This window comes from Pantherophis guttatus, chromosome 4 (assembly GCF_059756535.1).
Source record: "Pantherophis guttatus breed Tessera chromosome 4, ASM5975653v1, whole genome shotgun sequence".
Classification (NCBI taxonomy): domain Eukaryota; kingdom Metazoa; phylum Chordata; class Lepidosauria; order Squamata; family Colubridae; genus Pantherophis; species Pantherophis guttatus.
Genome location: NC_142066.1, coordinates 2,714,381 through 2,727,558, shown reverse-complemented (window position 1 = coordinate 2,727,558; position 13,178 = coordinate 2,714,381). Strand labels below are relative to the sequence as shown.

The 13,178-nt window shown below is 48.1% G+C and overlaps 2 protein-coding genes across 2 annotated transcripts in view; one reads left to right on the top strand and one right to left on the bottom strand.

Annotated features, from left to right (window-relative positions):
• Positions 1 to 2,219: 2,219 nt before the first annotated feature.
• On the top strand, positions 2,220 to 10,439 carry LOC117671241 (RING finger protein 227). The gene is made up of 2 exons (XM_034427066.3): positions 2,220 to 2,938; positions 6,722 to 10,439. The coding sequence occupies exons 1-2, from the start codon at positions 2,236 to 2,238 to the stop codon at positions 6,772 to 6,774; spliced, it is 756 nt and encodes a 251-aa protein (XP_034282957.2). The 5' UTR covers positions 2,220 to 2,235; the 3' UTR covers positions 6,775 to 10,439.
• A 76-nt stretch (positions 10,440 to 10,515) lies between these two features.
• Positions 10,516 to 13,178, bottom strand: part of CHD3 (chromodomain helicase DNA binding protein 3) — a 120,946-nt gene continuing 118,283 nt past the window's right edge. The window contains exons 39-40 of the mRNA XM_087891632.1: positions 12,524 to 12,650; positions 10,516 to 11,441 (exon numbers count right to left, since the gene is read on the bottom strand). Of these exons, the coding sequence (XP_087747758.1) occupies positions 11,344 to 11,441; positions 12,524 to 12,650 (225 nt within the window). The 3' untranslated portion in view covers positions 10,516 to 11,343. The remainder of the gene's footprint in view (positions 11,442 to 12,523; positions 12,651 to 13,178) is intronic.

Sequence of the window (13,178 nt, the reverse complement as noted above, 5' to 3'; positions counted from 1 at the left end):
ACCGGGTTACTAATTTAATAACTGCAGCGGTTCACTTAACAAACGTGGCAAGAAAAGTTGTAAAATGGGGCAAAACTCACTTAAGAAACGTCTCGCTTAGCAGTATACATTTTGGGCTCACTTATAGTCACAAGTCGAGGACTACCTGTAGATAGACAAGACAATTAAAAGATACATAGGAAGACACTGTGTGTCTGAACAAAACTCCGTGTTGGCAACAGGAAGAGCATCCGGCCATTAAAACACTCTGCTAGCTCCATTCAGTTGCCCAGACTCCATCCTGCAAGGAATTTGGGGGTCGTTAAAAGATGATGACGATGATAGGAAGACACTCTGTGTGTGTGTGTGTGTGTGTATTACAGGATACTTGACCAGTGAGATTCCAGCCAGCGACTATTCCCAATTGCAATAATTAGAAACTATTTAAAATTCCTATCTTGGCTGCATTAATTTAATCAGTAGTAGTGGAGAAAAACCCGGTCTAAGTTAATTTTAAATAAAAAGTAGAAGCAGAGCCACAGAGCATTGGGGGGGGGGGGGCGGCAGTAGCCACATGTAGCTGGGCAACACCATCTCCCATTATCCCCAGCCTGAGTTGACTGGGAATACTGGGAAGTATAGTCCTCTCAGCCCGGAGGGAACCTGGTACAGCATATTGCAGTAAGAAATGCCGTTTGGATTTTTGCATTATGTTCCTGCAAATGTAATGTAACTGGTTACATTTATGGTTAAGTGTAATAACCATAAATGGTTATTTATACTGATTATATTGAACAGTATATAGGGAGTCCTTGACTTATGACCACAGTTGGGACCAGAACCTGCGTTGCTAAGCAAGACAGTTGTTAAGTGAGTTGCAACGAAGTTTGCAACCTTTTTGTGCCAATTTTGTTAAGCAAGTCACTCAAGCTGTTAGTGAATCTCGGAATCATTAAGCAAATTCTCTACTGACTTAGTTCGGAGTGCCAGGAAAGCTGAATTCAAGGCAGTTGTTAAGTGAGTCCTGCCCAATTTTATAACCTCTTTTTTGGGGGGGGGCACACTTGTTAAATAAATTTATTTATTTATTGTTAAATAAATCACTGGGGTTGATAAAGTGAATCCCGTGGTCATTAAGCGAGTCCAGCTTCCCCCTCATTGATTTTGCTTGTCGGACACTGGCTGGGACGGTCGCGAATGGTAATCAAGATGCTGAAACTGTCATCAATATGTGCCAGTTGCTTGAATTTTGATCACATGATGATCATGGGGAAATGCTCTGACGGTCGTAAGTGTGAGGGCCGGTCATAAAAATCATTTCTTGCAGGGCTTTTGTAACTTTAGTAAATGGTTATATACTGTTGGAAGGAAAATCCATCTGGTTCCGTTCCAAGCCGGGAGAAAGGCACTGGAAACAACATGGAGGCTGAGTGGAAAGATGGTTTATTCAACAGAATCAACAAAGACAGTTCTGGGTCAGCTAAAGAAATGGTTGAGCAAGTGAATGGATCTTAATAGGTTTGCTTATGGATAGAGCCCTCTAGACAGTTGGCTTCCTCTTTCAATAAGCTCTTGGATCTTGGGCGAGAAACTGCTTCTAATCCTATCAACTCTGCTTTTTGTTAGCTGTCGAACTTTGCTGCAAGCGGTTGGGAAATATCCGGTCTTGAATGGATTTCTCCCGGCAGTATTTTGCTGTGCTTATGGGTAGAGCCATCTAGATAGTTGGCTTCCTCTGTCAAATAAGCTCTTTATCCCCTGTATCTGCTGTGCCTGCCTCTAAAAAAAAACATGTTTCTCCATTTCTCCTTTAGGGAAATATAATGTCCTGCCGCCTTTTTTAAGTAATATTTCCCAAAATATTTCATTCTTCTAGGCTTTCCACAATACATAGAGGACGACCTGCATTATTTATTTTAGTTATGTCTAATGCTAAATTAGAGGCAGTCCTAAAAATGGCTCTAAGGAGGCATTAAGCTAAGCCGAACTTTCTCCATCAGGGAGCTTCACCAGACCGACTTCGGCCTGACCAAACCAACCTCCATTCGCCTCAGCTCAAGCCCCGCCCCCTTTGTTTGTTTTGTTTTTTCGCTTTCACCGCCCACATCGGCAGCAAACCGCTTTTCCCGCCTAAAGAGAGCGCGCGCGCGAGCCAGCAGCGGAGGGTGTGTCCTCGTCTCCGCGCGCCCCTTCCTGATTGGATAACAAGAGGTGGGGGGGCGCGGCTCCGTCTCCGCGCGCGCCTCTCCTCATTGGATGGAGCGTTCAGAGGCGTGGCTCGGGAGGGCTCCACGCGACTATATAAGCAGGGGCAGCGGGCGAGCGGCGTTCGGCCAGCGTCGGCGGGAGAAGAAGGAGGAGGAAGAAGAGGTGGGGGTGGACATGGCGGAGGAGGTCGAGAGCGAAGGGGCGTCGGAGCTGGAGTGCGGCATCTGCTGCATGCCTTACGACCGCTGCGGGCGCGCGCCCCGGCGGCTGGGCGGCGCGCGCGGCTCCTGGAAGCCCTCGCGCTGCCGGCACGTCATCTGCAGCGCCTGCGTCTGCCAGCTGGCGCGCGAGGGCTGGTGGGAGGAGGTCACGTGCCCCTACTGCCGGGCCGTCACCTCCCTCCGCGAGCGGGGGAACCCGCTGGCGGCCGGCGTGAGGCGAAGCAGCGGCGGCTGGAGGCGCCGCCTGGTCCTGCCGCCTATCGACGCCGAGCTCTGGCAGCGGGTCGTGCTCCGGGAGAGGGAACGGGAGCAGGCCGGCCGCGTGGAGCGCTTAGCCGGCGACGACGACGACGACGAAGACCTCGAAGAAGAAGGGGAGGAGCAAGAGAGCGGCGAGGACGTGCAATGGCGCCCCTGGCGGACGCTGAAGAAACTCCTCAAGGGAGGCGGGCAAGCGCATGCGCGGAACGGGAGAGGGCGGAGCCGCGGCGGCTCCGGCTCCAGGTGGCGGAGGCGGCAACCAATCAACCGTGAGTGTCCTTCCCGCGAGGCATGATGGGGATTGAAGTCCCAGAGAGAGAGACTCCAGGCTATTCCTGCTTTATTGGGAGGGAGGGGGGGATGGGAATTGATTGACAGGTTGGGGTGGGGGGGAGGACGCGTGTTTTGGGGAGGGTCGTGACCTCAATAGCCCACCCCTCTCCCACTTGTTTTAAGCCCTCCAACCTGGCTTGCCCCCCCTCTGCTGAATTTGGCTCCATGTTAGCCTTTAACCAGGATTGTGTGCAGCTCCCAGGTTTACCCAGCCAACAAACCACTTTAAGACTTGTGGACTTCAACTCCCAGAATTCCCCAGGCAGCCACATGGGATAACTTCCTTAATAGATGGAGGGTATGCAGTAGGCGTAATATATCTTTGACTTCAGTAAAGTGGGGGGGGAAGAGCTGGCTGGGGAATTCTGGGAGTTGGAGTCTTAAATCAGGGGTCTCTAACCTTGGTCACTTTAAGACCGGTGGACTTCGACTCCCAGAATTCCCCAGCCAGCTTTTTTTTTTCTTCCCCACTTTGCTGAAGTCAAAGATATATTACGTCAACTGCATTCCCACCGTCTATTAAAGTTACACAAGGTGCTCTGGCCATATTTGTCCTTGTCCTATTATCCATGCTGAATTCTGGGAAACCTTTGTTGGCTGGGGAATTCTGGGAGTTGAAGTCCACTGGTCTTTAAAAAAAAAAAGTGGCCAAGTTTTGGAGATTCCTGCCCGAAAAGTGATGGGGGCTGAAAGTTCAGCTGTTGTGGGCCATGCAGAGAGAAGCCCTTGAGGCTAGAGAGAAGTTCGCTGTGGATGGGCTCCAGCACGAGTCAGAAGGCAAAACCTCTGGTCCCCAGGGCCCGACCCAGATTGGATGTTGAAACATTATCCTTCGCACAGTAACAGAGTTGGAAGGGACCTTTGAGGTCATCTAGTCCAACCCCTTGAATCCCTAGTACAGGAAGAGACCTGTACTAGGGATTCGAACTGCCGACCTTTCTGATTGACAAGCTCAGTCTTAGCTGCTGAGCCACCTAGTCGGATAGGTGTGACATGTGTAGATCTGCCTTCGTTCATGAAAACACCTTAACTCGGGTGTTAAGGAAGCTCAGGATTGGGGAAAAAGGCTCCTCGGGGCCCCTGGGTGGGTTTTCCATCACATTCAAAACAGTTGAAGGCAGAGGGGATCCTGGGTAGCCACCCTGGAACGAACCGGTGGGATGAAATGCCTCAAGGCGGTGGGAGACCCTCCATTGTGACAAGTGCATGAATTCAGTTAAGGTTTATTAACTTTATACGCCGCCAGTCTCAACATTTCAGTGCTGAGCATGTCAATTATAATTGAGGATTGTAAACTGCCCACAGTTCCTTGAAATGAGGCGGAGGCCTGTAAATTTAAATTTAGTTTGTTTGTGTTGGCGAGCATCATTAAAACCTGCTTTATCTAATCTTTTCTCTCTCTCTGTGTATGTATATATATATATAGTCTATAAATCAAATTTGTATTTGCTGATAAATATCAGCAAATATAAATTTGATACAAAATAGTTTGTTGTGAATATATATAGTGAGTGTATTTCTAAACTGGCAATCCCTGTCAAAGGGGGGGGCTCTGTAAAATATAATCGATAAATAAAATGTACATTAAAATTTAAAAAATTAGGGATAAAAATTTTGAACCGATAGAAGGATGAGACATAAGGGGGAGAGAAATTCTAAGATGGCCATTTAATGTTGGGATTATTACAGGTGCGGAAGGGAACAGCCATTCCAACGGTTGCTTGGTCCTCTGCCCCCACACACAAGGTCACAATTTTTGACCCCTTTGTGGAAGGCCAAGAGAAGATGGGCCTTTCCTCATTTGTGGGGCAGGACATTCCACAAAGTTTTGGTAGGGGGAGAGAAGCGGCAGAGATGGTTCTCATCCTACCAGAGACCCATCGGTTGAAATTTTCCCCTCCAGATTTATTCCAATTCTCTCAAGCCACCATCCAAACTCTTGTCATTGCATTTCTTCTGTCTATTCTTCCCTTCTGACTATACATCCATGTTTCCCTCTCGGAGTTTCACATGTTTTATAAATGGTCCTGAATGTATCAAGCCTCCACCTTAGCAGCATCAAGCAGGAGATGAAGATGATTCAGCTAGCTTTTCCGTGTATTTTTTAATTCTTGAGTCACCAATTCTAAATAAGTACTTTTATTTAACACATGCAATGCTTGGGTTTTAATTAAAGTATTCTAGGGTGCTGGGTATTTAGATGCCTGTCCTGCTTTTTAATCGTCAGGGGTGATTCACAAACTGGCAATGAGCTGCACGCTTTGGAAGCGGCCTGCATCTCTTAAGCAGGATGCCTCTCCTTAAAAAAAAAAAACCTTTGAGTTACAACATCAAAACAAGCATTCCTGACTTTTAAGCAAGCTGTTGAAAATCGGGTTGTTCCCTCCCCCCAAAAACAACACATCTGGAGTGGTGGTCTCAGGTGTAATGAGAGGTAGTCGGCATGAAATGTAATTATGGATTAGGCAGACGCATTTTAGTGAATTTGTTGTGATCAAATATGAGAGTTGCTTAGTTTTGTGACCGATGTGGCATAAAAGCCATAAAGCTTTTTGCTGCTCTTTTATCCCACCTCGGTAACCGTGACTGATGTCAGGAGTAAAGTGATAAAAAAGCTACTCGGTGGAACAACTTACCTCCAGAAGTTGTGAACGTTCCAGTACTGGAAGCTTTTAAAGAAAAGATTTGTCTGAAATGATAGTTTCCTGCCTGTGCAGGGGGTTGGACTAGAAGACCTCCAAAGGTCCCTTCCAACTCTGTTATTCTATTCCTATTCTAAACAAGACTGCGGTGAAAAGGCAAGGAATGGAGGCTCCCTTCTGCTTTCAGTTTGACAGCAAACATTTGTCCAATAAGGGAAAATATGTGTAGCTCAGGGTTGAAATGAGGGGTCCTGGGTGCTCTCTGAGCTTGGTTCTTTTCTTGCAGACATTTCACAACCAAACTAGGTAACATCATCAGTGCGCGGCAAGTAAACAACCAAGCTCAGAGAGGACACCACAAAAAACTTTTCCAAAAGGAAAGCAACTCTCGTTCTCCCAGGCCAGAGTCAACTACTCTCTCTCTTGGCCAGTTAGTTGCAACTGTTTTATGAAAACCTGTCAGTCCCATTAGACAATTCAGTGCTTTGTGTTGTATAAAGACACAAGTGTCTGTCTTTAACTTTACAACTGGGCCCAAACTCCACTTCTCCCGTCAGAAACTGCCTCTTTAAGTGCCAGAACAATCACTCCATTTGTCCCAGTAAGAGAAATTTTAGCTGCTTGTAATTATTATCCTTTGTTTTGATTTGGTGGGTGCTTTTTTTTTTATGGGGAAAATAACTTCACAATGAAAGGTGCCTAGAGAGAAAGAAAGGCCAGTAAGAGAATGCTAAATCAGTTCCTATGCAAGCAATTCTTTGGGAGCTAAAGAGATTTTCCGTGTATATTTATTTGAGAGAGATTTGGCTTAACAGGTTAAATCAGGGAAGCGGGGTTAAGCATCCGTTTTGGAGCTGGAAACCTGGCATCTCCAGAGTTTAGAAAGTCCTTCGGTGCCAGGAATTGAGCATTTGATGGAGGTGGACCAAGATGAGGGTTTTGACTCAGTCGTTTAAAAAAAGTATATACATGTTTTCTGCGAAATTGAGAATTTAAACGCCTAGCTTTCGAATGCAAAGCAGGCATACTACTACTACTTCTCTGCTAATATCAGTCGTTCTCTCTTGTCTCCCACAGCCTACGGTCCTGAGACGAAGGACTTGGCCCTCGTGACTTGCTACGTCATCTGAAAAGGCAACGGTCACTATGCACGGGGGAACTACTTTGTGGTCAGTTGCATCGAGGGGACCGGCTACCTGGGGAAGGTAGCAGTGCCCTCTCCATTTCACATAGATACGGCAGTCTGTTGTCTTTTTGCGTTCCCAATGGGGGCAGTGTTGACAAGAAGCATGGACCGAAATAATTTCGCCCCTTCTCACTGTGAAATGCAGAAGTTACAGCAAAGGGAAAGAATTCTATCACCAGCCACGTTTTATGAGAAGGTATTTCCTTCAAGGAAATCGTCTTAAAAGAGCTGATTTTTTTAAAATTTATTCTTCAAAGATATTAAATGTGTTCTTGGACACGATTCTCTGGAAGCGCTTCTCCCTCGGATACCCTGGCAAAATGATAACAATCCACGTGACTAAAAAAATAATATTAATTTTTATACGACTTGACACGGGTCATTGATTCCTTGGAGAAGTAGAAGAAAGGAGTACTTGGGCGATCGGTTACCATCCTTGTTTACGGTGTTTTTTGTTCTTTTTCTTCCAATCTGAGAGGCTTGAAATATTTTGCACGGCATCTTTCCAACCTGCAGAGAACACGAAGTACGTTTAAAACATATTAATTGTTGCCTCTGGAACGATGGTGCAATGGGCCTTTTGCCCCTGAAGTAGAATGGATGTTTTTGTTAGTAATTTTATTTATTTCTCTGGTTGGATTGGAACCTTCTTCGCATCCATAGACCTGAAATGAATGGGGAAAAAAAAAAATGAGGAGAAGCCATCAAATCTGACTTTTAGGAGCATCTCTGGTCCGTAGAAGGAGGAAACTTGACCTTTTTGAGCTTGTTTGGTTTCTTAGATGAGGAATTGAAATGAAATAGGCCTGAAGTAAGAACAGCTCCCACGAAAATAACTTCATTTTCGAAGACAAATGTACCCTTGTGATTGTTTTCGACAAGGTCACTCCGGGTTGTGTCTTTTGTCAGGATAATCTTTTTCTTTGGTTGCACGGCTGGAAAACGGTCCTTTTATTGCCCCCCTACGTGAAGAGTTTGCCTCTGGAGACAGAGAGATCGTGTGAGATCTTGTGACCTTGTCGAGTTTCAAATGCTTGTATCTATATATCATTTTTTTTTTTTAAAAAAGGAATCCATTTCTGTGAAATGTGTTTGAAGGCCTTCCTAACTTCATATTTGTATTCTTGCTTTCGTCGTTTGGCAGCTGTTAAGTTATTTGATGTTAAAATAAAAGACGTAGGATTTTAAAGCTTTGCCGGTGACATGATTGGTGAGGGTTTCCCTCCGCGCCTGAGGTAGAAACACACCGCCAGCCGGCGTTGTGGTTTCCATAGTTGGCATCGATAAAATTCCCCCAGGCCGCGTGCCACGATGGGTCCCTCCTCTATTTTTTAACGACGGGTGAAGAAAGGAACTGGAAGAATTTTGGAATGCCGTCTTCCTGCAGCTCTGAGTTTTGATTCAGCTGGAATTCGGTCCCCGATTTCTCCATGGAAAAGATTGCTCCAAGCTTCCTCCGACCATATCCTGTTTGTTCACCGCTCTGGACCTATAATCTTCCCCAGCCTCGCGTGACCTTACCTGCAACAAAGATGCTGCTTTGGATGGACGTGTGTGGGAGGCCACTGAGTCATTCGACGCGAAGACGACACCCTGGCCCTGGGGCTTTGCGATGGGCCACTTTTTGCACGGCGGGATGTGTGACTCAAGCGTTTGGAGGCCAAAAAAGAGCCTCTCATTTCCAAACTGCCAATTGGGGAAAACGCCTTGGGGGGGTGGGGGGAAGCTAATTAGACAGTCAGGCCCCCCCCCGGTTTTCGTCTTGAGGTGGGGGGGGAACCCGGAAGCTTCCAGATTTCTGAAGAAGAGTCATGGAAATTGACAATTTGGGTAGAAATAGGGGCCGAGGAACGTGTCGTAAGAGCAGCTATTCCTATTTCCTGTGCTTGCAATTAGTTGTACATCTCGTTCAGATGGAAACTTTTACAGCGATTAATCTGGGCTGTGGCCATAGGTCACACTTCACCACGTTCAACCAGTTTTCCCTGCTAATTTTTTTTTTTTAATTGCCACAATAGGCTGGCCCATAATGTGCTACATAATAGGCAGTCCTTGACTTAGGACTGGTTGCTTGCTTATTGTTACAAAAGAGACCAAAAAAAGTACTTGTGACTTTTTTTGAAGTTTTTTTAAAGCCTCCCCAGTCATGTGACGGTAACCGTTTAAGGAAATTTATATTGCCACCTAACTTGCTCTCGGTGATGCTGGGTGGGCTTACAAGAAGAGAAACCCAATATAAAAACCTTAAAAAGCAACGATGGCGCCATCCCACTCTGGAGTCTCCAGGCCTTGCAGGGAGAGGATGTTCCACAGGGAGGGCGCCACCATGGAGAAGTTCCTCCTCCTGGGTCCCACCAGATGGCCCTCCTCAAGAGAGGGGACCGCTAACAATCCCCTGTCTCCCTGCTCTGGGAAATAGATGGAACCGGAAAAAGATGGTCCTTCAAATAACAGGGAGGGAGCCACCACAGAGATGGCCCTTCTTGGTCCCACCAGATGGGTCTCCTTAAGAGACAGGACCCATAACATCTCCCCACTCTGATAGGCCTGGTAGATTGTGATGACCCTGGGCACGGCACAGAGATAACACAAGCAGCTGGCAGTTCAAACCGTCCCTTTATTGCTCCAAATTTCCCCAATGCTCCCACGTTTCTGGCCAGTCCCCAGAACAAAGTGATGACAGGCACACACACAAACCTCCAGCAGCCTCTGGCTGCAAATAGTCCAGCCCAGCGCTGTGTACAACCAAGGCTGCACAGCAAGAAATCCAGCAGGGCAAATCAAGGCGTTCAGGGGAAAGCAAAGGATCCAGTTAATTAGTCCAGAAAGAACGCGCAAGGACTCTTGGAAAGTTCAAACGTCAGCACTCAACGCTTCAGGGACTCGGTGTTTGTTCTTGACAAATGCCCCGTCCCCCACAGCGTCTCGTTCCCCAGGTGTGCCTCGTTAAGCCTCGTTCCCCAGGTGTGCCTTGTGAAGAGGATTGGGGCGCTCTCCTGAGTAGCCTGCTCAGTCTGCGCTGTTCTCGGCTTCTCTCCACTCTCCTTGCTCGAGGATCAGGAAAGAGGTGGTCCTTCCTCATCGCCTGAGCTCTGCCTCGTGTTCCTCCCTGTCTACAAGCTGTCCTAATCCTGAAATGCCTTGGCCTGACTGGCCCTGCCCTTCCCCATTTTCCTCAGGTTCCAGTTCATCTCCCCCCTCCCCTCCCCAGCAGATTCAGGCTCTGATGGGGGCATGACAGTTCTTCAAGTAACAGGGAGGGAGCCACCATGGAGTTTAGGCCCTCCTTCTGCGTCCCACCAGATGGACCTCCTCAAGAGGGGGGATCTCCTAATATCCCCCGCCTCCCTGCTCTGCTGGATCACAAATGTCCCTGGGAAAAGGGGGTCCTTCCAATAAGTACATTTGCAGTATTCCTATGGGTCACGTCACTGGGAACTCTTGAAGTCCATCTGTCTTAAAAAGTCGCCGATCTTTGAGAAACGCCGCCAGGGACCCCAACGGCTAGACCTGAACAAGCTTGTTCCTTCGCCCCCCATAACCAACTGCATCTTTATTTGCACCCCTTCCAATTTTGGGGGGGGAAAAAAGATTGGGACAGAACTAAAATGCCTCTGCGTGGTGTGCATTCGTTTGTGTGTCTGTGTGTGTTCACCCTAGACAGAAGAGGCCGGCGCGACTGGGCTTTTATGTAGCCAAGGAAACAGTGCCTTTATTCTGCAAGATTTAAACAAGAAGTGACTCGAAATTCGGCAACCCGTCGTGGAGTGCAGCTTGGCCTCTCCCCCCCCAATTTCCTCCCCCCCCCAAAAAACCGGCTTGCTTTCACAGGGGGAGGGTGGGCGAAGGGGAGAAACGGGCCTGCCCTCCCAAAGCGGGGACATATCTGGGCAGGCTCCCCCAAAGTTCTGGCTGGAGAGGTAGGGGAGGGGGGGCTCCCCAAACAGACCGTGGTCGGGGAGGAGGGTCTCTGCGTTCTCCCCGTCCCACGGGGAGACAGGCCCAAAAGGGGGGGGGGAAGGGGATTAAACATACAGCATGAGTGTGTATACATTATATATATATTCATATTTATAAGAGTCCCTTTGCAGTGCTTCTCGAAAATTTCGACACCGGGTAGGGGGACAGCAGAGACCCCCCCCTAATAGCAGGCTGCCCCCCCCCTCCCCTGTCCAAGCCCCACGTGGCCTGGATCCTAGCTCTTTTTTAAGTTGGTCCCCGTCCCGGAACCGCGAGCTGGGGATACAAACCAGCTCGGTCCTGAGTACCTCTTGGTCAGTCTTAAGTCCGCCGGGGATGGCTTTCTAGGTGTGGCCAGCCGCTGCTCCCCCCAAGAGCAAGAAGGGGAGGGGCTCGGGAGGAGGAATTCAAATCCGAGGCGGGGCAGGCCCCAAAGCCAGTCACATAATCCGGAAATCAAAAAGGAGAGGCTTGGAGGGCCCCTGGGGCAGAGGCCGGGCTGGCGCAGGCGAGGGGGGGCCCAGCGGGCAGGTGTGCCCATCCGCCCCCCTCCTCAGTCATCTATGCAAATCACCTCCCCGCTTTTGGCTTCTTTCTTCTCCAAGCCTTCGCCTTCCTTCTCCTTCTTCACAATCACGGGGGGCCCGTTGGCTGCAATGAGAGTTGGGGGGTGGGTTAGAGAGAGAGAGAAAGAGAAAAGAAAGGGAGAAAGAAGGAAAAAGAAAGAGAAGGGGGCAAAGGGAGAAAGAGCAAAGGCAGAGGTTCTATCCAGTAGTGGAAGCCACTCTTACCTTCGCTACTGGTTTGGAATCGGGAGCTTGGTAATTCAGATCGGTCTGCCCCAAGACATTTATTTATACGTATATGTATATTAGATTTTATATCCTGCCTTTATTACCGGTAGTCCTCGACTTACAATCTTTCATTTAGTGACCGTTGGAAGTTACAACGGCACTGTAAAAAGGGACTTGGGACCGTTTCTCAGACTTACGACCGTTGCAGCCATTCCCTGGGTTACGTGATCAAAATTTGGATGCTTGGCAACGATGATTGCAACATCCCAGGATCACTTGATCCCCTTTTGTGACGTGACAACCAAAGTTCACAGATTCACTTAAGAAATATCAGTCATAAAATAGGGCAAAATTCACTTAAGTGTTTTGCTTTAGCAACAGAAATGTTGGGCTCAATGGCGGTCGTAAGTCGAGGACTACCAGTATTGATTACATTTTTATCCTGCCTTTATTACAGATAGTCCTCGACTTACAACCGTTTGTTTAGTGACCGTTCCAAGTTACAACGGCACTGGAAAAAAAAAATGACTTACGATCGTTTCTCACACCTAGGACTGTAGCGGCCATCCCCACAGTCCTAGGACCGCAATTCAGACCATTTGACAACTGACTTGTATTTATGACAGTCGCAGGGTCACCAGGTCCCCTTCGGACAAGCAATGTCAATGGGGAAGCCAGATTCATTTAACGACCGTGTCTCTAACTTAATTGCAGTGATGTTACGTAACACCTCTGACCAGGAAGCTGGTAAAATGGGGCAGAACTCACTTAACGACTGTCTTGCTTAGGAAATGGAAATTTTGGACTCCCTGGTGGCCATAAATCAAGGATTTCCTTCCAGCACACGATGTTTGGGTGTTTTTATAACTCTCGGTTTTTTTGTGCAACCCCCCCCCCCCGACTCCCAAGCCTGCCCCTTCACCCCTACCCCCAACTGACCTGTTATGAAGGAGCCGGTTGGCATTTGGCTGTAGTTGGCCCCCAAGGTGGGCAGGCCCCCGCCAGGGGTGGCGCCGAAGGAGACCCCAAAACTAGGTGGGGTGGCGTAGGGTCCCGGAGGGAAGGCCTGGGAAAGAAAGAAAAAAAAGGGAGAAAACTCCTTAGCTATCTAAAGTCTCTGTCTTACGAAATGAGCGGCAAACATGTTTAAAAAATAAAGTAAAATAAAATAATACAATGAATTTTAAGTTCCGATCGCCCTGCGGGTGAAAAATCAGTGGAAAGGGACCTGAGTTCAAAACCAGAAAAAGGGACTCCCCCCCCCACCCAAACCATCCTCCCCGGTCCACCAGCTGCAGAGGCAGAAAAACAGATGCACCAATATAAAGTTGTTACATACAAAATACAGAATAGCAGAGTTGGAAGGGTCCTTGGAGGTCTTCTAGTCCAACCCCCTGCCTGGGCAGGAAACCCTCCACCACTTCCGACAAATGGTTATCCAACCTCCTCTTAAAAACTTCCAGTGTTGGAGCATTCACAAAAGGGGATAGGTCATGGTTGAACTCAGGGAGGGGGAATCCTTGATGGTCTCTGAGCTGGGTGGTTTCCATTGAAGACCTCTCATGGCCCAACTAGGGAACATCATCAGTGCTAG